The 26,524-nt window shown below is 27.6% G+C and overlaps 4 protein-coding genes and 1 pseudogene across 4 annotated transcripts in view; all 5 read right to left on the bottom strand.

Moving 5' to 3' along the window:
• Positions 1-3,541: 3,541 nt before the first annotated feature.
• On the bottom strand, positions 3,542-6,304 carry LOC105627624 (nardilysin-like). The gene is made up of 5 exons (XM_012208902.1): positions 5,952-6,304; positions 5,644-5,794; positions 5,435-5,562; positions 4,907-5,285; positions 3,542-4,165 (listed from the first exon to the last, which is right to left on the bottom strand). The coding sequence occupies exons 1-5, from the start codon at positions 6,302-6,304 to the stop codon at positions 3,542-3,544; spliced, it is 1,635 nt and encodes a 544-aa protein (XP_012064292.1).
• A 253-nt stretch (positions 6,305-6,557) lies between these two features.
• On the bottom strand, positions 6,558-7,593 carry LOC105627467 (nardilysin-like). The gene is made up of 4 exons (XM_012208749.1): positions 7,548-7,593; positions 7,265-7,470; positions 6,985-7,158; positions 6,558-6,905 (listed from the first exon to the last, which is right to left on the bottom strand). Exons 1-4 carry the CDS (start codon positions 7,591-7,593, stop codon positions 6,558-6,560), a joined length of 774 nt encoding a protein of 257 aa, XP_012064139.1.
• A 5,791-nt stretch (positions 7,594-13,384) lies between these two features.
• LOC105627623 (nardilysin-like) lies at positions 13,385-16,062 on the bottom strand. The gene is given in 6 exon segments (XM_012208901.1): positions 13,385-14,025; positions 14,639-14,959; positions 14,962-15,025; positions 15,217-15,339; positions 15,407-15,557; positions 15,713-16,062. Coding segments are annotated over 6 exon segments (1,650 nt in total).
• A 313-nt stretch (positions 16,063-16,375) lies between these two features.
• On the bottom strand, positions 16,376-17,419 carry LOC105627466 (annotated as a pseudogene).
• Positions 17,420-25,296: 7,877 nt separating this feature from the next.
• LOC105627622 (vesicle-associated membrane protein 2-like) overlaps positions 25,297-26,524 on the bottom strand; it is a 14,799-nt gene continuing 13,571 nt past the window's right edge. The window contains exon 5 of the mRNA XM_012208900.1: positions 25,297-25,508. Coding sequence (XP_012064290.1) covers positions 25,297-25,508 — 212 coding nt within the window. The remainder of the gene's footprint in view (positions 25,509-26,524) is intronic.

Raw genomic sequence — 26,524 nt, 5'->3', positions numbered from 1 at the left:
TGAAAAATTCAGCAAAATGAATGAGAACTGATAAAAAGTGTTTCTCTTGAATATCAAAGATAAACGACAATGTATATTCATCGTAATCAAATAAGCAATCACAGCTGCCTCCATATTTATAAGTAAGTGTTTTTAAATCATATTTCTGCAAGTAAGATAATTTAAACAATTTAATATACAAATAAATAAATTTTATATAAAATTTATACGTATTTTTAGTACTTGGCAATGTTTTTCGAATTCAGTCAAAAGAATATACTCAAAGAAAAATGATATGCCTGGAAATCCTGATGGCTCTTTGAAAGTTCCTGTTCTCACACATAAGCAACATACTGCCTAAATTAAAAAAATATATTATATTTATATGTATTATATGTATTACGCATAATACATGTTGAATATTAAATGGAGAAATTAATATCCACAATTAATGGAATGACTCGTAAATGATTTAAAATTGAGTAACACATTTGGAAATAATGAAAAACTCTTTTATAGTTAGTGAACAAAATCATTTTTTTAAACCGAAACTTTTAATAATACAATTAAATCTTGAAATGATAGATATCTTTTGTAAGATTCGCCTTTGATATATTACAATTTTAATAAATTTTAATAATAAAGTTAGTAAAAAAATTGATGTAAGGTATCCTAAAATTCACATTAAATTATTTCATTAGTAGTTACCTTCATTTCATTTTTCATTTCTTGATGTTGAGAAGAGCATTTCTTTGAATCTTCATCGGATATTAGCAAAGCTTCTAATCCATTTGGTAATCTAATAGCTCTAAATTTAAAAGACAAAAGAAACAAAATATTCATAAAACGTCAATGAGAATGTTGTGCATATTATTATTAAAAAAATTTAATTCCTGCATTTATCAATAAAAATATATTATATTGTTTCTTCTAAAAAATTATCTTCATAGTATTTCTCACGCTTATTAATTGAAATCGTGCACATTGTTGATCGGTATTTCTTTCATCTCACCTATATTCCTTTTCGTCATTCTCCGATTTGATGGGAGTTTCTAGATATTCAACTTGACCACTTTTATTGTTTCCACCCTCTTGCATTATTTCGGTCGATATAATACAATCCGATGAAAGAATTTCCAATATTAAGTCGTTTCTGAAAGACGATTTTAATCAGTACTCTGACCGATATGGTTTCTTCTACCGTTATGCCACTTGCTTTCAAACAGAAGTCAATATAGGACTAACTTGTGTACATGATAAGTGTAAGTCGTAGATGTTTACTAACTTGTATTATTCCCACTGGTCTGAGAGCAAACTGGTCCAGCAAGTCAGTTAATGTATTATATACGCGATCTGTTCTTATATTTAATATCGTTTAAATACTATCTTAAAATATCATAAACCAATTACTGATCCTTATTAACGTCTTAATGTATTATTTAAAATGGATAACTTTAAATAAGATACATCTATAATTGTCTGCCTATTGATTGTTTAAGTAATTATTTCATTGTTGTTAGATATACGCCTGAAAGAGGTTCTATATATGCGACAAGCGATTGAAATTTGATCGAATTATACATCGAGGTAAAAAAGCTTCGGTTTAAACCTGTCTAACGACACACATCTGATAATGATCAGTTGAACGAAACAGAGAGCATACTATTTGGTCTGTTTTTTGTTCCTGCACTAAGCTGCTCTAGAACTCTCTTTCTCGCTTTCGACAAATATCAAACATATATCTCACATATATCTCACTGTAAGTTCTAAATGTTCAGCTACATTCGGTTTACATTCGATTCATATTTTTCGTTGCTAATCTTTTTTTCAACCTTTTCAATTGCTCTTCCAGACAAGACTGTTATGTATACCCAACCAACCGTTCGTATTTTAAAATGCAGTTCTGAGGGATACTATTAGAAAATACAATGAATAGAGGAAGACCCTTTTTTGACCTGCGCGAACTTGAACTGTTTTCTCGCAGGCATGCCTGCCGTCTCCAAGAGCTCAAACTTACCCGTCTATAATATCGTGTATTTTCTCTTTTATTTTTCATCGGATAAATCTGCAAAAACGTTTTCAAGACATATTATACTTTAAAAATATTTAAAAAAAAAAGATTTTTTAACATCTCTGGTAAATAAGTGGTAAATAAAGACATATATGCCCTCTTAAGAACAGATTGTATTTAAAGAATCACGCCTAATTTTTTTTTTTAGAACTATAATGCTATGTTGAACGAGAATCTTTGGCAAATTGAGTTGAACTTATATCATTAATTTTTTCTTCTGTTCTTAAATGAAATAGATGAACAATATGCATGGAGTTTAACTGAAAAAAATAGAAGTAACTATTAGAGGTTGTCAACTTTAAACAAATTTTTATAATTATCAAAGGATTCTGGAAAAAACTTAGAGATAATTTGTAAATATAAATATATTTTGATTATTTATATTGTTGATTTTGAAATGATAAATATTTGAAAATGTATAAGAGTTACAAATATATATAATATTATTGGAAAGATAGAAAAAAAAGGAATATATATAATGTTTACTTAAAATATAAAACTCGAAACCCACCCTTAATGAATACTACTTATTAATTTAAAATATTAATTTAAAATATTTATATATTACTTATTAATAGTTACTAAATCTGATTTTTAGAAGCAAGTGCTCTGTCTGTTTTTTATGCTCGTCAGCCGTCGCCGAATCGCAAAATTTTCTTTTCTGAAAGAATAGGAAATGGAGCAACTTAAAAAGCAATTAAATTTAAAAATTTCCTCCCTTTTTCGAGAGTATAAATATATTATTAAAAAATATATTTAGTATTTCAATAATTTTCTTAAAATCCAATTCCTACACAATACGTATGCATATACAAAAATAAAGTATTTGTAGGATTCTCAGTTTATAGAAAAGTCTTGCTCATCTGGTATGCAGCCTTTATGAAAGAATATAAGTTTTAAATCAGTTAAGAATGAAAATGTTTTATATGAATAAGGAGAGAAAAGAGAAAGAGAGTGAGAGACATATTTTATTGAAAATATTTTGTCGTGTTTAAAATACAAATAAAAAATATGGAAAATTATATCCTGAGCAAGTATTTTACTTCCTAACTAGCATCCTTCATTATTATTACTATATATGTTTTTGTCTAGTTATTACAATTATTTATAATATGTTTCTATTATATATCTGTTTACATTTTCTTCTTAAAAAAAGTATCGTTCATATATAAAAATAACAATTCTAATATTAACGTGAGAAAATATAGTTCTATTAATTTCGAATATTCTAGTTCTGCAGCAAAATGCAAAATTCTATAGCTGTTACAATAACAGCTATAGAATAATAACAGCTATTATTATTCGTAATGGCTTATCGGAAAGAATATAGAAGTATAATAAATGTAATTGCAACAAATTTTCGCATTAGTTTATTGCGCAGTTGCTATGCGAAAATAAAAAGCTTAAATTTAATCATTTAATCATTAAAAAAACTTCATTATCATAAGACAATACAAGTTATAATTTCATTTTTATTATATTATTAAATCGTTAATGTGTTACATATTCTGTGCTCTGAGAGGATTTGTTCGAACATTTAGTTGGAAACATAAAGAGATTTTTCTTATAATCTTTTACTTTAGTAATATAATGATTTTTATTTGGCTTGTACTGTTGAAGATCATCATTTATGTATTCCAAATGAACATATTTCGCTTTTTTGGGAATAGATCCTACAATATGTAAACTCAATTTTCTAAAATTACTTTCATTCGATATGTGGTCTGCAAGCCATTCCCTCAGCTTATTAACATTTATTTTTTTTAGAGCAAGTATTTCCTGCTCGTGAAAATCAAATATGTAAGTACGTTTAACAATCACCTTCCAATTTCTTTCAACTTCCTCTTCAAGATTGGCATCGTCATGTGATCTAGATTTTAGGAACATTTCTTTGTAAAGATCCAATTCCTCTTCTGTGAGCTTTTCCAAATCGTTTTTAAACCATCTCAAAAAATCGTCGATTTTCTTATCAACGTATTCAGTTGTGCATTTATCTGCGTGAATGCAAACAGTAATGGAATATCCTAGAATTTCGTCAATGTCTCTAACGTCGACTGTGATATATATAAACTTATCAGTGCGTAGACCCTCGTGTAATTTATCAGTCATTATATACTGAAAACAAGTGTAAGTGAATGTGATGTGCAGGTAAAATTAATCGTGATAATCAACGATCTTATTCATATTTTATTAACTTTTGAAAATAAATAAAAGAATACACATAAAAGATTCTACGCATTCAAAATATACAAAACAATATGTATATATTATTTAAGGAGATCCTTAAGTTGTATATATTACTGACTAAACGCAATAATTTTTTTATAATTATATATTTTTTATATAATTTTTTTCTTCTCTTACAAATTTGAAAATTCTTTTCCAGGATTAAAGTATACGCATTAATACGTGTTTGTAAGATATAGTATTTATACTGAAAAAAAGGATTTAAATTGAGATTTTCTTTATCATTTTTTATGATCCAATATGTTATCAACATCGAAACATTTGTTTGACAAAAAAGCTTTGCAATTTGTATTTATGAAATTGTGGTCCAATGATTAATGGAATCGACATCAATTCAATGTCGATTCCATTATTATTTCTCACTGGGTAATAGTTTACATAAACCACGCGGAATTCTTAGAATTTGAATTAAAAATCTAATTAAAATACTATTATTCAAGGGAAATTTATGAATTAAATATATGTTTGGAAATTATGTATATGTATGCGTGAAATATTGGTGCAATAGTACATAAAGTACATAAAGATGTATTGATGCGTCGCATTTTTTCAGTAAGTAGCGATCTCCTCGGAGTTCACGCTTCACTTTAGGATCCTCTTAATACTTACGCTTATCAGATTAATTAATGTCGATAATTCAATCGTGGTAACGTCAATTTGATAATAATTTGATATCATGGAAATTGCATCTAATCTGTTGATATTTTTAATTTTGTAATAGCTTATGCCCAAAGGTATCCTAGTGCCTTTAAATTGTTGTATCGTATCTGGGTGTAAAGGTTTACAATTAATTATTTTAATAAATTGCTGTACGGTCTTGATCGCAGTAGCCGGCGTTATATTTCCTTGCACGAGACATTGAATGTATAGACATTCGGTAAAGGATTTCACAAAGTCTTGAAAGTCTTTCAAAGTGATATTTTGTAGAGCAGTATGCATATCAATTAGTGAATGATGGACGAGTTTCAATATCGATAATGCCATGTCGCTGGAAACAAGAGTAAAGATATTGATTAGCAGAAATGTAATTTATTTTATGATATCAATTGTTACAATTAATATATTAATCATTTATTTTAGTCATGTAAAAATTTTGTAATTGTTGTAATAATGCTTGACATAATAAACCGTTAGTACCTAATGAAAATGTTAGATGTGCTAACTGAGTCGTAATATGTCTGAATTTGTTGAATTTTGGTGCTTTCAAATATGTCCTTCGTAATTAGGCTTGAATACTGCACCATGCCATGTGCAAAAAAAAGCCGCTAAAAGCTGCAATATAAATACAATGATACATTTCGAAATTATTTATAACTCCACCAAGCACACTTTAAACGTATACTTACTGGCAGAGTTTCATTAAAACCTCTTATTTTTAGTGTAAAACCATTTCTATTGACACTGATGTCATATTTAAACCCAACCTGTAGAGCTGGATATAATTCTTCGGCTAATAGCTGTTCCAGTAGTTTGCAGTACATATCCATGAGAACTCCACTGAAATATCATGAATGTTCACATTTTTTTCAATAAGATGTAAATATTTATATAAAAATCATAATATTGGTAATTATAAATTAAAAATTGGTATACATATAATGTCAAGTACAGTAATACTAAAATATAATATTGTTATACTTTCTATGCTACTTACTTCTTCAACGATTGAAGTTTTAAAGGGGAAATAAAATAGAAATGCATACAACATTTCGGCAAACAAAACTTAAAATCCGGGCGATACCAAAGCTCCGATATAGAATTATTATATAATTTCACAGGATATTTCTCAATTTTTTCGTTTGATGTCGTCTTTAATAGATGAAAATTGTTGATAAGGAATATATTCGATGATGGTAAATGAAATTCTGGTAATGGCTCGATGACTTTCCAACGTTCGATCCACACTTTCGGTATCTCAATATCCGTATATGCCGTTTGCCACCATGGTTCAACTTTCTTTAATTCGAAACAATTAAAATCCTTTGAAAAAATCATAATATTTGCCATCTCAGGTACCAAATAATTCAAATATTTTTGTATAACTTTTGCATTATAATTCGAATCAAACTGGTTTACAGTTATATAAGCCTTCGGCGGATAGAAATGCATATTCTTACAGAATAGTTCTACTTCAGAGATATCTTCTTTGTCGTAATTAATATATCTAAAAATATCTTCAAGTAAAAATGATGTTCTACAAATATGTAGTTGGCTTTTTTCTTTAATCATCTTAAAGACATAATTTAATTCTAAAATTACGTTACCTAAAAGTATTTTGTCTAATCTTACAAAAGTCATTGTAAATTTCTTTTTGCGGACCTGCTGTCTTTAGTAAATTGATAAAAGAAAATATTGCATCTAAAATATCTTCCAGATGTTTTCGTCCTTTAGAAGTGAGTGCTATGGTGAGCTGTATTAAGCTGTACAAAGAGTTTTGTTGACTCTCACAATTGAACATATTATTGTCTGATGTAGGACTCCACATTTTTTTTCGTAGATAACTAATTAAGGAACCTTTTCCTTTATATCCAATACTCCATGAGATATATTGATATGAATTACATTTATAAAAATCAGAAAACGAAGGCAAAGCCCATGTTATTTGCAGCTGCAAAAGAGAAAGTTTATTTATATGAATTTTTATGTTGCAAAAATCTAGATTCTTTTATATCTTTTCAAATACTTACTCGTGTCACATGTTCTGTATCATCATGAACTTTATACATTTTTCGGAAAGCGGGTGTATCAAAAGGGAGATCGTTTTTAAATTTGAAAAAATTATCTGGAGGCATTAGATTGTTTGGTATACGAGCAAAGTACGCTTTGACAAATTTTTCCATTGTATCCAACGATAGTCCCGACTATAAAAATATGTATCATGTTATGATTTGACTTTATTTTATAAATAAAAGAATCATAAATCTATAAATAATAAATAACCCTGTATCGTAATTTTAACGAAATTACCCGTATTGCTAGCTTCATTCTGTGAGCGCTATAGTGGCGCTTTTTAAATCTATCCAGCACGTTATACAATTTATCGCAATCTATATTATTACGCAATTTTATTAAATGGTCCACAGAAAACATGTTGGCTGGATGACCAATTTGTGCGAATGAGGAAAATAGTTGTTCGTATCTCGACTTGCCATTAAATAAACTTACCTGAAATTCTATAATAAGTTCTATATAATATGGCATATCAATACTGCAAGTATTGCGACGACAATGTTAAGAGTAAAATTTATACGATTTTTTATGGCATCTAGTTGCTCCATAAATATATGTTTTGGCATTATAGGATTAACAAAAAAAAGACCAAACTTATGGAGAGCTAAAAGCAAGTTGTTTTCTTTGATATTAAAGTAATATATTGTATGTTCGTTTTCCACCGAGACATGAGTAGTGCCATCATGGTCATGAATAAAATTTTCTAAAGTAATACATTGCTACAAATAAGACGATACTTAAATATATGAATAAATATTTTTAACGATAAATTTGTGCATCATGTTTTAGTACCTCTTCGACTTTTCGAAAAAACATATATTCAAAGGCTAAGAAATATGATATGCCTGGAAATTCTGGTGGATCGCTGAAATTTCCTACGTCCACGCATAAGCTACACGCTGCCTGTTTAAAAAAATATAAGAGTATATGCATCACGCGCATTACACGTAATGTTAAATGGAGAATTGAATATAATCAACAGAACATTTAAACAGTTGAAATTGTATCACACATTTCGAAATAAATTTATGAAAACTTTTTTGCACTGCAGGAAATTAAATTTTTCAAATCAAATCACTTCTGATAATATACTACTTAAATTTTATGAAAATAGTTATCTCTTATGATTTTAAAGTTTATTATAGTTTATTAATATTAATTTTAAATATAAATTTGAGTAACATGTTAATTTACAAAAAAATTTGTAAGTCCTAAAATACAAATTAAATTATCTTTTTTATACCTTTTTTTCTCGGGAAAAAGATGTTAAATTTTCATCGGATATTAGCAAAATTTCTAAACTGTTTGGCAATCTGATGGCTCTAAATTTTAAAGACAAAACAAACAGTAATAAAATGAGAAGTCAGTATGAATATTGTATACTTTGTCATTTCAAAAAATTTAGATGCATTTTAAGATTTCTTTCAAAAAGTTACTATTTTATTATGTCTCACGTCTATTGTAATCGAAATCGTGCTTACTACTTACTACTGAATATTTGCTCGCGTTTTTACCTATATTCCCTCTTGTCATTCTCCGATTTGTCAGGCTGATGCAAATGTTCAGCTTGACTCTTCGCATTATCCCTCTTCACAATTGGCATTATGTCAACGTGCAAAAAATTAGAATCGAAATCGTCGATTTGTGAAGCACGACTTGATCCGAAAAAATCCAATGTTTTTCAGTTCTTTTCAATTTTCTTTTCAATAGACCTGACACCATTTGAATCAGCACATTTACTGAAAGATCTTCTTTCTTTTACATATTCTCAAATAAAGGTCAATACGGTTAATGTCTAATATATGTTATATAAATATATATATATATATATATATATATATATACATAGAGGTTTTAGATGTTTATTTATTTGTGCTGTTTACATAGTGATCTAGAGATTTGGTATTCATAGTCCGTTTGAATTTAAAACTAACTCTTAAATTGTTATTTAAGTCTTAAATTATTATAAAACATTCTTGCATTTTAAAATATTGCTAATTATTAGCATTTGCAGCATTATTAGCATTATTAACATTATTAGGATTTGTAGCATTATAGTATTTTAAGATATTACTAATTAAAATAAGAATTATTAATTGAAATAAGAAATTAGCTATGAATATTGGTTTATCATATTATGATTATTGGCATAATGGACTTTCTTTTTGCAATATGTCAATACCTAAATTTTGATCAAATATAGTCGATTATTCTTCTCATATTCCATTGTAATTGGTCAATTCTTTACAGATTAAGACTTAAAACTTAGGTATGGCTTATAAAAGAGATTCCATATGTGTTCCATACGATTTGTAACTTGAGCCAATTTATCTGAATGCACGCCGAGATGAAAGAGCGTGCGATTTAGGATTAATCGACGCAGTCGTTGTTGAAAGGAATAGAAACATTCCATATTTTTTTGCGTAGATAACTAATTAGAAAATTTTTTCCTTCTTTCTGTCCAATAAACCACGAGATATATCGATATGGTTTATTTTTATGTAAAGCAAATAGCGAAGACATGGCTCATATTATTATTATTATTTCTAGCTGCAAAAGTCAAATTTTATTCTATATATTTATATTTTTAAGCATAGTATAAACATAGACTTTTTTCGACTTGGTTAATTTTTAGTGACATACTTGTCCAACATGTTTCGAAGTAGAAATTTTATATATTTCTTGAAAAGCGGCGGAACATCATTTTTTATTAATTCGGTAGAGTTCAGGAGATAATTCATTAGTTGATATATTAACAAAACACGTAGTTGTTTTGTATATGTGAGTTATGACATATTGTTCCAATGTATTCAGCGGTAATCTTGCCTATAAAAAGATGTACTATGTTATAAATTTTAAGTTTGTTTTTGAAATAAATAAACTTTATACTGTAAAAGTAATTAATTGTTTGTCGCAATTTTAACAAAATTAACTGTGTAACCAGCTTTATTCTGCGAGCACTATAATGACGCTCTTTAAATTTGTGTCTTCAAATAATTTCGTGTAATCTAAATTTTTGTGCTCTTTTATAATACGATAATCCTTAGTGATCTTATTGATTTGATGATCAGTTCGCGTAAAGGAAAAAAGTTGTAATTGCTGAACTCTGGCAAAATTTAAAGCTGTCTGAAATTCTACATAAATGCGATATTTTAAGATTTCAAGTTACAACAACAGTATTATGAATATAATCTATTTTTTTTATGTCGTTTCGATTCTGCATAAATCTTTTTTCGGTAGAGGTTAGTGAGAAATTTAGCAAAATGAATAATAAAAAGTGTTTCTCTTGAATAGCAAAGATAAACCACAATATTCTTAATCAAATAAGTAATAAGCTGCCTTCATGTTTATGAGTGAGTTTTTCTAAATCATATTTCTGCAAGGTGATTTAAACAATTTAATAAAAATAAATAAATTTTATATCAAATTTATACGTATCATATTTTTAATACTTGGTAATGTTTTTTAAATTCTGTCAAAAGAATATACTCGAAGAAAAATGATATACCTGGAAATTTTGCTGGCTCTTTGAACGTATTCTCACACATAAGCAACATGCTGCCTATTAAAAAAAATATATTTATGTACTTATCAAGCATAACACATGCTGAATATTAAATGGAGCAATGAAAACAATTAATAGAATGACTTGTAAATGATTCAAAATTCAGTAATAATTTTGGAATTAAATAATGAAAAATTATTTTACAATTAATAAAGAAAATCAATCTTTTTTGAATCGAAACTTTTAATAATACATTTAAATCTTGAAAAGATAGATATCTTTTGTGAGACCCGTCTTTGATATATTACAATTTTAATAAATTTTAGTAATAAAGTAAATAAAAAAATTGATGTAAGGTATATCCTAAAATGCATATTAAATTATTTTTCATTTTTCATATCTTGAGAAGAGCATTTCTTTGAATCTTCATCGGATATTAGCTTCTAAATCATTTGGTAATCTATTGGCTCTAAATTTAAAAGACAAAGTAAAATATTCATAAAATAAAACGTCAATGAGAATGTTGTGCATATTATTATTTAAAAAAATTTAATTCCTGCATTTATCAATAAAAAATACATTATATTGTTCCTTCTAAAAAATTATTTTCATAGTATTTCTCACGCTTATTTCCATCAAAATCGTGCACATTACTGATCGGTATTTCTTTCGTCTCATCTATATTTCTTTTTGTCATTCATCAATTTAACGAGAATTTTTAGACATTCAACTTGACAACTCTTATTATTTCTACCTCCTTGCATTATTTCGGTCGATATAATACGATCCGATGAAAAAATTACCAATATTAAGTCGTTTCTGAAAGACGATTTTAATCAGCATTCTGTACGATACGGCTTCTTCTTCCGTTAAGTCTTCCGTCCACTTGCTTTCGAACAGAAGTCGATATACGATATACTAATTTGTCTTTTTCCCACTGATCTGAGAGCAAATGGTCCAGCAAGCAAGTTAATGTATTATGTATGCAGTTCTTATATTTAATATAAGAATCGATCTGTTCTTATATTTAAATACTATTTTAAAATATCATAATCTCACTGAGCTTCTTAACGTATTATTTAAAATTGATAACTTTAAATAAGATCCATCTATAATTGCCTGTCTATTATACCTAACCAATCGTTCGTATCATTAATCGCAGATCTAAGAAATACTATTACAAAATATAATGAAGACATTAGAGAGAAAAAAAGGAAGATCCTTTTTTGATCTACGTGAACTTGAATTATTTTGTCACAGGCACGTCTATCTGTCGTTTTCAACGAGTTCAAACCTATTTGTCTATAATTTTGTGTGACTACTTTTTTCGTCGGATAAATCTGCAAAAATGTATTTTAAGGCATTGTACTTTAAAAATATTTTTTAAAAATATCGATTTTTTACCACCTCTAAGTATATATGCTCCCTTAAAAATAAAATGTGTTTAAAAAATCATGTCTAATTTCTTTTTTAGAAATACTTTATAATGCTATATTGAATATGAATCATCGGTAAATGAAGTTGAACTCATATCAATTGTTAATTTTTCCTTCTGTTTTTAAAAAGAAATAAATGAACAATATACATGGAGTTTAACTGAAAAAAATAAAGTATCTAGTGGAGGTTGTCCAACTTTAAACAAATTTTTATAATTAAGGTTCTGGAAGAGGCCTAGAGATAATTTAAAAATATAAATATTTTTTGACTATTCATAATGTTATTATAAAAAATAAATGTTTGAAAATGTAAGCGTTACAAATGTACGAGTATAATGAAACTATTGGAAAGATAGTAAAATGAAAAGGATATATATGATGTTTATTTAAGATATTTAAGATATTTAAGATATAAAACTCGAAACTCACCCTTAATGAATGTTGCATTAATTTAAAATATTTATATTATATATTACTTGTTAACAGATTTTAAAAGCTCTGCCTGTTTTTTTATGTCCGCCAACTGTCGCCGAATTGTAAAATTTTCTTTTCCGAAATAACGGGAAATGGAGCAATTGACTTAAAAAGAAGTTTAAAAATTTAAAAATTCCTCTTTTTCTCGAAAGTATAAATATATTATTAAAAGATATATATTATTTCATTAATTTTTTAAAAATCCAATTCCTACACCATCCTTATGCATACACAAAAGTAATAATTTGTAAGATCTTTCGTTCAGTTTATAGAAAAGTCTTGCTCAATTAGTGTGCGGCCTTTGTAGAAAAATATGAATTTTAAATCAGTTAAGTTAAATATAAAAATGTTTTATACAAGGAGAGAAAAGAGAATGAGAGGAGAGAGAAAGAGAGTGAGAGAGATATTTTATTGAAAATATTTTGTCGTGTTTAGAATACAAATAAAAAATATGGAAAATTATATCCTGAGCAAGTACTTTACTTTCTAACTAGCATCCTCTATTATTATTACTGTATACGTTTTTGTTTAGTTATTACAATTACTTATAATATGTTTCTATTATATATCTGTTTATATTTTCTTATTAAAGAAAAGTATGTTTAGAAAAGTTGTTCATATATAAAACTAACAATTCTAATTAACATGAGAAAATTTAGTTCTATTAATTTCGAATATTCTAGTTCTGCAGCAAAATGCAAAATTCTATAGCTGTTACAATAACAGCTATAGAATAATAACAGCTATTATTATTCGTAATGGCTTATCGGAAAGAATATAGAAGTATAATAAATGTAATTGCAACAAATTTTCGCATTAGTTTATTGCGCAGTTGCTATGCGAAAATAAAAAGCTTAAATTTAATCATTTAATCATTAAAAAAACTTCATTATCATAAGACAATACAAGTTATAATTTCATTTTTATTATATTATTAAATCGTTAATGTATTACATATTCTGTGCTCTGAGAGGATTTGTTCGAACGTTTAGTTGGAAACATAAAGAGATTTTTCTTATAATCTTTTACTTTAGTAATATAATGATTTTTATTTGGCTTGTATTGCTGATGATCGTCGTTTATGTATTCCAAATGAACGTATTTCGCTTTTTTGGGAATAGATCCTACAATATGTAAATTCAATTTTCTAAAATTATTTTCATTTGATATGTGGTCTGCAAACCATTCCTTCAGCTTATTAACATTTATTTTCTTTAGAGCAAGTATTTCCTGTCTACGAAAATCAAATATGTAAGTACACTTCACAATCACCTTCCAATTTCTTTCAAGACTTCTTTCTTTGAAGACTTCGTCTTCAAGATCGGTATTGTCATGTGACCTAGATTTTAGGAACATTTCTTTGTAAACATCCAATTCCTCTTCTGTGAGCTTTTCTAAATCGTTTTTAAACCATCTCAAAAATTCGTTGATTTTCTTATCAACGTACTCGGTTGTGTATTTATCTGTCTCAGTGCAAATAGTAATATAATATCCTAGAATTCCATGAATGTCTCTAACGTCGACTATGGTATGTATAAATTTATCAACGAATAGACCTTCATGTATCTTATCGTCCATTATGTACACAAAGTGCAAATAAATGTGCAGGTAAAATTAATCGTAGTAATCAAAGATCTTATTCATATTTCATTTACTTTTAAAAATAAATCAATATACATTAAAGATGCATTCAAAATATAAAACAATATATATTATTTAAGGGGATCCTTAAGTTGTTTATATCATCGACTACACGCAATATTTGTATAACATTTTTACTTTTCCCTCTTTTACAGATTTAAAAATTTTTTTTCAGGATTAAAGTACACATCAATACATACGTGTCTGAGAATTTATATCGAGAACGGAAAAAATGACTTAAATTGAGATCTTCATTACCATTTCTTACTCCTTCTTAATATGGCCGAAACAACATTTGCTGATATATAGCTTTATAATCTGTACTTACAAAATTGTGGTCTACAGACTGATAATTTTCATATAATAAACAAACGCGGAATTCTTAAAATTTGATTTAGAAGTCTAATTAAAATGTTATTATTCTACGAGTATTATGTATATGTGTGCGTGAAATATTGATGCAGTAGTAGATTAAGATGTGTTGATGCGCATATTTTCAATAAATAGTGATCTCCTCAGAGTTCATGCTTCATTTTAGGATCCCCTTAATACTTACGCTTATCAGATTAATTAATGTCGATAATTCAATCGTGATGACACCGGTTTGATAATAATTTGATATCGTGGAAATTGTATCTAATTTGTTAATATTTTTAATCTTGTAATAACTTGTGCCCAAAGGTATCTGAATGCCTCTAAGTTGTTGTATCGTATTTGAATCTAAAGATCCACAATTAATTGTTTTAATAAATTGCTCTACGGTCTTGATCGCAGCAGTCGGCGTTATGTTTCCTTGCACGAAACATTGAATGTATAGACGGTCTGTAAAGGATTTTACAAAGTTCTGGAAGTCTTTGAAAGTGATATCCTGTACGTATGCATATCAATTAGTGAATGATGGACGAAATTCAGTATCGATAATGCTATGTCGCGGAAGCAAAAGTAAAGATATGATTGAATAGCAGAAATATAATTTATATTATATTTCTATATAATTTATTTTATGATATTAATTATTATGATATTAATTAATATGTCAATCATTTATTTTAGATCACGTAAGAATTTTGTAATTGTTTTAGTAAATGATATAATAAATTTGATATAATAAACAGTCAGTACCTGATGAAAATCTCAGGTTTGCTAACTGAGTCGTAATATGTCTGAATTTGTTGAATTTTAATACTTTCAAATATGTCCTTCATAATTAGGCTTGAATATTGCTCTATGCAATGTGCAAAAAAACTCGCTAATAGCTGCAATATAAATACAATCTTGAAATTGTATTTATAACTCCAAAACACACTTTGAACGTATACTTACTGGCAGAGTTTCATTAAGATCACTTATTTTTAGTATAAAACCATTCCTATTGACACTGATATCATATTTAAACCCAACCTGTAGAGCTGGATATAATTCTTCAGCTAATAGTTGTTCCAATAGTCTGCAGTACATATCCATGAGAACTCCACTGAAATTTATATTCACATCTTTTTCAATAAGATATAAATAACTATATATAATAATCATAATATTGGTAATTACAATATAAGTTAAAAATTATACATATAGTGTCAAGTACAGTAGTAATTACTACAATATAGTATTGTTACGTTTTTTATGCACTTCTTCAACGACTGAAGTTTTAGAGGGGAAATAAAATAGAAATGCATACAACATTTCGGCAAACAACATTTAAAATCCGGGTGATACCAAAGCTCTGACACAGAATTATTGTATAATTTTACAGGATATTTCTCAATTTTTTCGTTTGGTGTCTTTAGTAGATAAAGATTGTTGGCAAGGAATATATTCGATAACGGTAAATTAAACTTTGATAATGGCTCGATGACTTTCCAACGTTCGATCCACACTTTCGGTATCTCAATATCCGTATATGCCGTTTGCCACCATGATTCAACTTTCTTTAATTCGAAACAATTAAAATCCTTTGAAAAAATCATAATATTTGCCATCTCAGGTGCCAAATATTTTTGTTCATATTTTATATATTTGTTCATGTTTATATTTTAATTCAAATATTTTTGTATAACTTTTGCATTATAATTCGAATCAAGCTGGTTTACAGTTATATAAGCTTTCGGCGGATAGAAATGCATATTTTTACAGAATAGTTCTACTTCAGAGATATCTTCTTTGTCGTAATTAATATATCTAAAAATACCTTCAAGTAAAAGTGATGTTCTACAAATATGTAGTTACAGTCTACAAATATGTAGGCTTTTTTCTTTAATCATCTTAAAGACATAATTTAATTCTAAAATTACATTACCTAAAAGTATTTTGTCTAATCTTACAAAAGTCATTGTAAATTTCTTTTTGCGGACCTGCTGTCTTCAGTAAATTGATAAAAGAAAATATTGCATCTAAAACATCTTCCAGATGTTTTCGTCCTTTAGAAGTGAGTGATAGTGATCTTTATTAAGCTGTACAAAGAATTTTGTTGACTCTCACAATAAAACATATTATTGTCTGATATAGGACTCCACATTTTTTTTCGTAGATAACTAATTAAGGAACCTTTTCCTTTATATCCAATAATTCATGGGATATATTGATATGAATTACATTTATAAAAATCGGAGAACGAAGGCAAGGCCCATGTTATTTGCAGCTGCAAAAGAGAAAGTCTATTTAAATTGTTACCTTGTATAAACTTAAATTCTTTTATATCTGTTCAAATTTTAGTCACTTACTCGTGTCAAATGTTCCGTATCATCATTAACTTTATACATTTTTCGGAAAGCAGGAGTATCAAAAAGGAGATCGTTTTTAAATTTGGAAAAATTATCTGGAGGTATTTTGTTGTTTGGTACACGAGCAAAGCACGCTTTGACAAATTTTTCCATTGTATTCAACGATAGTATTCAACTCGACTATAAAAATATGTATCATGTTATAATTTAATTTTATTTTATAAACAAAAGAACTATAAAAATATAATAATAAAATGTAATAAATAATTCTTGCGTCGCTATTTTAACGAAGTTACTCGTATTGCTAGCTTCATTCTGTGAGCGCTGTAGTGGCGCTTTTTAAATCTGTCCATTATATTGTACAATTTGTCATAATCAATATTATTGTGGAATTTTTTAAAATAATCTACAGAAAACATGTTGGTTGGATGACCAGTTTGTGCGAAGGAGGATAAATCGTTCGTACCTCATTTTACCCTTAAATAAGCCTTCCTAAAATTCTATAATATAAGCTTTATATATGCATGGCATATCAAGACTGCAAATTGCAACAGTAATATTAAGATTACAATTTACATATGGCATCTAGTTGCTCCATAAATATATGTTTTGGCATTATAGGATTAACAAAAAATAGACTAAACTTTTGGAGAGCTAAAAGCAATTTGTTTTCTTTGATATTAATGTAAAATATTGTATGCTCGTTTTCCATTGAGACATGAATAGTGCCACCATTGTCATGAATAAAATTTTTCAAAGTAATACATTGCTATAAATAAAACGATACTTAAGCGCTTAAATATACAAATAAATAATTTTTATGTCAAATTTATGTATCATGTTTTAATACCTCTGAACATATTTCGGGTTTTCGAAAACAGATATATTTATAGGCTAAGAAATATGATATGTTCGGAATTTCTGGTGGATCGCTGAAATTTCCTACGTCCACGCATAAGCTACTCGCTGCCTTTAAAAAAATATAAGAGTATATGCATCACACGCATTATACGTAATGTTAAATGGAGAATTGAATATAATCAACAGAATATTTAAACAGTTGGAATTGCATCACACATTTCGAAATAAATTTGGAAATTCGAAAAAAATATGGAAACTTTTCTGCACTGCAGGAAATTAAATTTTTCAAATCCAATTACTTCCGATAATACACTACTTAAATTTTATGAAAATAGATATCTCTTGATGATTTTAAAGTTTATTATATATAGTTTATTAATATTAATTTTAAATATAAATTTTGAGTAACATGTTAACTAAAAAAATTTGTAAGTCCTAAAATGCAAATTAAATTATCTTTTTTATATCTTTTTTTCTCGAGAAAAAGATGTTGTTAAATTTTCATCGGATATTAGCAAAACTTCTAAACTGTTTGGCAATCTGATGGCTCTAAATTTTAAAGACAAAACAAACAGTAATAAAATCAGAGAGGAGTCAGTATGAATATTATATACTTTGTCGATCATTTCAAAAAATTTAGATGCATTTTAAGATTTTTTTCAAAAAGTTACTATTTTATTATGTCTCACATCTATTGTAATCGAAATCATTCTTACTGCTGAATATTTGCTCGCATTTTACCTATATTCCTTCTATATTCATTCTCCGATTTGTCAGGCTGAGGCAAATGTTCAGCTTGACTCTTCGCATTATCCCAACTCTTCACAACTGGCATTATGTCAACGTGCAAAAAATTAGAATCGAAATTATGTCGATTTGTGAAGCATGACTTGATCCGAAAAAGTCCAATGGTTTTCAATTCTTTTCAATTTCCTTTTCAATAGTGACCTGATACCATTTGAATCAGCACATTTAGTGAAAGATCTTTCTTTTACACATATTCTTGAATAAAGGTCAATACGGTTAATGTCTAATATATATTTTATATATATATATATATACGTACAGGTTTTAGATGTTTATTTATTTGTGCTGTTTACATAGTAATCTAGAGATCTGGTATTTATAGTCCGTTTGAATTTAAAACTTAATTCTTAAATTATTATTAGCATTTGCAGCATTATTAGCATTATTAATATTATTAGCATTTGCAGCATTATAGTATTTTAAGATATTACTAATTAAAATAAGAATTATTAATTGAAATAAGAAATTAGCTATGAATATTGATTTATCGTATTATGATTATTGGCGTAATGGGCTTTCTTTTTGCAATATGCTAATACCTAAACTTTGATCAAACATAGTCAATTATTCTTCTCACATTCGACTGTAATTGACCAATTTATTACAGATTAAGACTTAAAATGTAATATGGGTTATTGTAAAAAGCCTATAAAAGAGATTTCATACGTGTTCGACTTGCAACTTGAGCCAATCTGAACTGCATGCCGTGATGGAAGAGCGTGCGATTTAGAACCAACCAAAAATCGTTGTTGATAGAAACAAAAAGCATACAATGTTTAAATAAAAATGATAAAATAGAGAATATATGAAATTTAAAAATTTAAAATTCCCGCATGTTTTTTTATTGGTTAATTTAAAGACGTTGATAAGGACAGTCAATATTAACAGTATATAAATTTAAATTACAGTTGTGCGTTTACGCATAAAATATAATAATCTGTATGTACGTTGATGTATGTAATATAGAACTATATAGATTTTTTATATACTTTTTTTGTATATTTTTAAAATATATTTTTTATATATTTTTATATATTTTATTTTTTATGTAAACACAATGATCTGTTATTACTAAATTAACTATCGTTAGGAGATATTAAATATTATTATTATTAATTAATCATTGAGTAATATATTAAAAAAGATAAATACATGAAATACAGAAAATACAGAAGATAACAATATAGAAGGTAACAATAATAATAACAATAATGTTAAATAATAATTACGTAACATTAAACCCATTAAAAATAATTAACATTATTATAATATATTATAATGTATTATAATGTATTATTGTATTAAAAATTTATTTTTGGAAATATTCTAGTTCCAATTTAGCTAAATTTGCTTGTGTTTTTACTTCTCTATATTTTTCTCTTTCGGTTTTAATTTTTTTTTTATATTATAGTTTTCCTTTAAATACGAAGTGCCACTACTGATCTGAATTTTAAGATGTTGGACTTATATATATTTATATAAATGAATTAATTTCGGAAATGATAATTGCATGCCGATATGATTGTCGGACTTTCAACGCAATCAATCTGAAATATTAATAATCCTCCCAAATTTCCCAAATTTAAAAAACTTAAAAAACTATAATATACTTATTGCGGAAAATATTGCCTCGGCCGGGAGTCGAACCCGAATCTCTTGCATTCCGTCCTAAGCCTTTAGACTTTAGACTACCGAAACTTGCATGGAAGATTATGCAATTTCAAATGTTTTGAAAGTGTTTCCTACGTTTTGGTGAATAGTATTTACGCGCGCGCGCATCATACATACGTAAATACATACATATTCTTACGTTAGTTAACGCTATTAGAACTATTTTGAAATTTCATGTATTAAACGAGGATTTATAATTTCAATTATGGGATCTATTTGATATTTGGAATCGCTTCTTCTCCGTCAATTACCATTTGATATTGATGCTCTTTTGTTAATTTTCCTCTTTGTCGCTGCTTTAATTTTGCCTATAAACGTTGCAGCTGTTTATTTATGGCCTATGTACAATTGCAATATATAATTACATCTCCGATAGGCAAATTGTGGAAGCACTAATACAATAGAATCATGAATTGATGGAAAATAAGATTAGGAAAGTCACAAATAATGATATAGGTTTTCTAAAGATTTAAACCCTTAATTTTTCAAAAACTAACTATTGAACTTTATTAATACTAATAAAAATTAGATCAGTGATTAATATCGATGGCTTTTCGTTACATAATTTTACTTTAAATTGTTATTACCTATTAATTAATGTGAGTGTTATCATTAAAAGTCGCAATTTTTTTCTATGCTTCTTGCTTGGCTTTTATAGATGTACCATCTGTTTTTGTTTTCTACTATATTTTTGTGATTTAATATGCACTCTAATAAAAAATTTTTTTCAAATAAAGTAAAATTTTTCTTTTTTTGTGTACACGTATTAATTTGTTCCTGCATTTTTAATTTAGTGCAGGAATTTTACATGTCAATAATTCGACTTGGAAAAGATTATTTTCAACAAGAGCAATATACAGCTTTAACCCGTAAAAAATTATTCATATTTTAATATGTATAAATATGTATAAATATATATAAATATTCATAAATACGTATCAAATAATTGTATTTTCATAGATCTTTTTTAAATTTAATCAATAATGTTCTCTTTTTTGTTATAGATCATGGTATGAAATATGATTGGTGATGGTATTGGTGAGTACAATTTAGGGTATGAATGATGGTTTTTTTTTCATGGAAATCAATATATCTTTGAAATCAGTACGATTTATTTTTTTTTTATGTAGGTTTTTGTATGTAGATGTAGATCTCGTACGTAATAAACAATGCTTGCAAGAATCATACTGATTTACAAGCATAGTAGAGATTTATATATGTCATATTAATATATTATATTTTGCACATTGCGGATTAATATTGATCGTTATAAAATAATTTTCTACGTACTTGCATTTGCAACTGTGACTTAAATGTGTAAAAATATATCACAATTTTTATTGTTGCGACAAGGAAAAACACGTACAATTGCTTCTCACAATGTTATTTATTTAAGCCTAATATACAGTAAAATCTATAGTATTTCTATTATATAATATATAATAGATCTGTTTTTTTTTCGGTGAGATATACAGCTAAAGGAATATTGCAGTTTAATATAATTTTGGTATTCGTACCAAAATAATATAATGTATCAATAGCCTAAGTGTCAAAGCGTAATGGCTATACTTACAAATCTATCGTTTAATTTAATTATTATCGGTGTATAGACAATTTATTGAATTGGAAATAATTTGATTATCAAGTGAAAGTAGCAACATGGTGTTTCATTTCATAAGGAATACAGTTAATATATCAACTCTTCTTTTTTAAATGACAGTGGTTAAAGCCACACTCAAAATGACATAAGCTGGATAAGAATAGCATAAGGCTTCTGGATTAATAGCATCCGACATAAAGACGCCATGTTGTTTTACATAAGACACTCATTAGTCCAGCAGTCTTATGTTATGGTTATGCAATTTACATTATTTTATGTGTGATGGCCTTTAATGTACATCCACACAAACTTATAGTTACATAAACGCATAAAAAGAAAATTATCCAATCGCATTTCTCTTATAAAGACGCACATAAAATGTGATTGAATTTTCTTTATGAATATGTTTATGCAGTTATGCAAGTTTGTGTGAATATATCTTTCGGTTTGACATCTCGCATAGCGAATTCGATTGAATGTATCCAGTGTGCACATTAAAGTCGTTGTACGTAAATTGACGTAAAAAAATGTATTTAATATAAATATAAGAACAGATTAAACCATGAAATCCTTAATACATTTGTGCTGTTAAAGTGAAATCTGAAATCTGTATTTTATAATTCGAAGTATTTGCATTTTATTTTTGCGGATTAAATCAGTGTATAACGGCTTTAATATGCATTAGTGCATCCAATCGAATTTGCTATTAATTACGTTGTGAATTTATTAGCCAAAAATTTCGTGTAGAAAAAAATAGAGTGATGGAGAATATTTAATGATGATAAAACGTATCGCAGCATTTATTCTAGCGATATATTCTCTTCCTTTTCTCTTTCCGTTTTAAATAATATAACATTAAGTAACGTTTTAATTTATTTAATATTGCTAAAAATTACATGCTAATATCTTCAAATTCCAAATTTTGGAGATTCGAGTCTATCCCACAAAATTTATTATCAATCATTATGTCAATGCTTGAAAATGTAGGAATCAATAATTATCCTTTTTATAATTCGATTATCTTCTATAGTACATTTACAAGCTTCCTCATCTTTAAAGGAGCAAATTTTCCTTATGAATCCATAAATGAAATTTTTTAATAATATTTAAAAGTATATATGTGACATTTCAATTTCGGAACAGTAACGCGATCAAAATTCTGCAACAAAAAATCAACATTGGGATATTAAAACATTTACATAGGATCCTAGTTCCGAATTTCACTTGATCTTTTTCAAAGTTCAATAGGAGATCCAATATGGCAGATAAAAGTAAGAAAAACGTAGTTGGAAAATAAAGAAAATTGAAAAAAAGCAAGAGAAATGATGCATAAATGTTTCATATATGCCAAATTAATTTATAGGATGTACGAATTTTGTGAAAAAAAATCGAATCAATAATCTAAGATAGTGGCTTCAAAGTGACAGTTCAAATCAAGTAAAATTCTTTTCAAATTGATTATTTTTCATGAATTATTTAAAACTCTCTGCATTTTATAGGTTCGAGATTGTCACTATATTAAGCTCCAAGAGCCTGCATTATCTTTTTAACGTTTTAATTTTTTAACTTTTTAAATTTTTATTTCATTATATTTTTGTATTGTAATTTTTATAATTTTTTTTCAATTTTTTTTTAATATTGCACCGTATATAAAGGATTAATAACAGTTGAAAATCTTAATATGTACTTCCAATTTTTAACTCGATAGAAATTATAAAAGCCATTTGAAAACCACGTGTAGAGCATTGGAGAATCTTTTCGTAAGAAACCTGTAAGTTCGTTAATGTTCTTTCTTGCTATACAACTATTTATATTCGTATTTATATTCGTACAAATAATTTTGTAGCAAGAAAGAACATTAAAGAATTTAAAGGATTCTTACAAAAAGATTCTCCAATGCCCTACGCGTAGTTAAGTTCAAAATAGATATCTTTTTATAATGTCTATCGAATAAAAAATTGAAAGTATCAAAATTTTGGAATCGCCATTTTAGATTTAATTTTTGATTCAATTTTTTTTCCTAAAATTCGTACATCATAGATTAACTCGACATATACAAAATGTTTGTGTATTATTTCTCTTATTTTTTCAATTTTCTTTATTTTCCAACCATGGTTCTTTTCACTTTTGGCCATCATATTGAATTTCCCATAATGAATTTTTTAAAAGACGAGATGGGACTCAAAACTAGAGTCATATGTGAATGTTTTGATATACTAATTTTAATTTTTAATCTCATAGAATTCTGCGTTACAGTTTCGATTGTCGTAAAACATCTTATAAACATTATTTCAAGAAATAATAAATTCAAATATATGATATATACTATAAAGTAAAACTGTTATATTAATAATCGTGCAAAAAGGATGTGTTTAAGAAATCGTTTGTTTGCTACAAAATCATATTAAACTTTTCTACGTTTTACATTAAACAATTTTTGCGATCACGGCGATTCGTATAATTGCATTGTAATAATTACGTAAATCTCAAAGAGACTAATATAGTTAAGGATTTGGCGTCGAAATCCACTTCACATTTGTCCAGAAGGTCTATTGTCGGAGACAAATTTTTTTATAAATGTACACGCAAAGCACAAAAATCATCACTTATATGAAATATCTTACGTGACGCGCACACCCGACATTTTTACATATTTCTCGGTCAAAAGTGGACTTGAAATATACGTCAATCTTTTCAAATCATTTATCAACTGATTCTTTCATCTATTATCGTTTCTCCTGTATTTTGATTCGGTTAATATATAATTTAACATATAAATAATTTTTGTATTTATATATATGTACATAGACTGAATCTTACATTGATAATTCGTAATAATGTATGTACATGTACATGTATGTATGTACATACATCGATACACATGTCCGTGTATTCTATCGTGAACGACACTTCGCTCGTTGTATGTTTTTTGATTAGCGAATATTTAGCTGAGCGTGAAATTTGTAATCATAGGATTTTTTCATGTACTCTCATTAAAAATAAAGCTTCGCTGATTTTCTGGAGTGGTAGAATATAGATCTCGTTTCTTTTTTCTTGAACGACGAAAAGACCGGTCGATATGTCGCTTCCATAATTTAAGACTTTTAAAATTTTTGAGAGACTATGAGATCAAGATGCAAATACAATTGAATAAAAATTAGTGAATAATCACATAAAGGTAGTTTGTCTAAAATATTGTTGCATAATAATTGCTAATAGTAGGGATAATGGAATTAATTATTACAATATCACGTTGACGAAGAAACAAAATAATTCAACATAAAAGACGATTAGATATCGCTTGGTAATCGAAGGGTTTCGAGAAAACGATGTAAATCCATAACTTCTAAGATTCGTTTAGCAGATTCTATCTAAGTTTATGGAGTTACCGGATTGTTCCATCGTGCTCTTCGATGTATCGACGATAATTCGATAACAGATGGATGATCGCTGAAGCGAATATGTCGACCAGTTATTTCCATAGATGATGTCGTTGTCAGAATCCTCTTCGTTTCCCTTTTTATCCCAAATATACCATCATCACGTCGTATCGTTTACACAACGCTGTGCATATCGACATTCAGGTTGCCGACGAACGCAGCTCCAGCGGTTTGCGGCGAACCACCCCCTGTTGCAGCGCCCGTCCCCCCTGCACCACCCGCAGCTGCACCTGGTCCCGCGGCTCCTTGCAGCGTACCCTGCGGCATCATACCTGGTGGATAGTTGTACGCGGGTGGAGCCGGCGCCGATTCCGGCATGAATTTCACTGAAACGTTCAAATGAAAATTGTATTAGAGTCTGATCAGAGCGTTTTAGAATTATAACGTAAAACGATAACGGGGATCGATACGAAAAATTCCTTGCATATTATTATATTAAATATAACATCTTTTTTCTATCTTTCCTCTATAGAAGTAGTTTTTTTAGTAGTTTTTAAATTTTTGAGGAGAGATTTATTTCATGTATGTCAGTTCCATGTTTGTCAGAAAGACAAATCAAACTTGATTGAGATTTAGAGATCGAGTGAATAAACACGAATGAACAATTTGTTTCAATGAATCGCATTATATCAGTATGGTATTATTTGCATTCATTGAAGCAAGTTGTTCAATCGTATTTGTTCTTGCTCGTTCGCTTGATTCTATTAGAGCCCACTTTCTTGATTGTTTTTTAAATCTGCTGTTAATATTGAAGAGTAATATTGATTAATATTAATTTATTTATTTATTATTGTACTTTATTTAGTGCTGCATAGATAAAAAGGACTTAAACTTCAATAAAACACTAGCTATGAGTAGACTTTTAGAATTTTTTCTTAGCAGTAAGAAGTTTTTATCATTGCACATTTAAGAGTAATCTGATTATATAGATACAGTATATATTCTAAACATTTTTGTTTTAAAGCTTTAATTGAATACCGAGTTTAATTGAATACAACAGCTTTTCGACGAAAAAAAGTATAAAGTGAAAAAACTGTTAATAGGAGTCGAGATATATAATAATTTGTCGAAAAAGTGATATCTCTGTTAGTTATTTTCTGTATCATAGGATCTATCTTTTATCTACGGCATAAAAATAATATGTCGTATTTGATATCTTTTATTCTCACATTTTTATAATTAACACATAGAAACATATAATTTGGATAAATAAAAAATATACAGGTTATACAACGCTAGAACACAGAAATTGTATTTTCACTTTTTTTTTAAACAAGTGTGTTATATTACAGTGTCATCTCTCTTTCTCCCTCTCTCATTTTCTCTCGCTCTCTCTCTCTCT

Source organism: Atta cephalotes, assembly GCF_000143395.1.
Source record: "Atta cephalotes unplaced genomic scaffold scaffold00009, whole genome shotgun sequence".
In the NCBI taxonomy this organism is placed as follows: Eukaryota; Metazoa; Arthropoda; class Insecta; order Hymenoptera; family Formicidae; genus Atta; species Atta cephalotes.
Note: the sequence above shows the minus strand (reverse complement) of the source record. Positions and strands in the feature narration are given on the sequence as shown.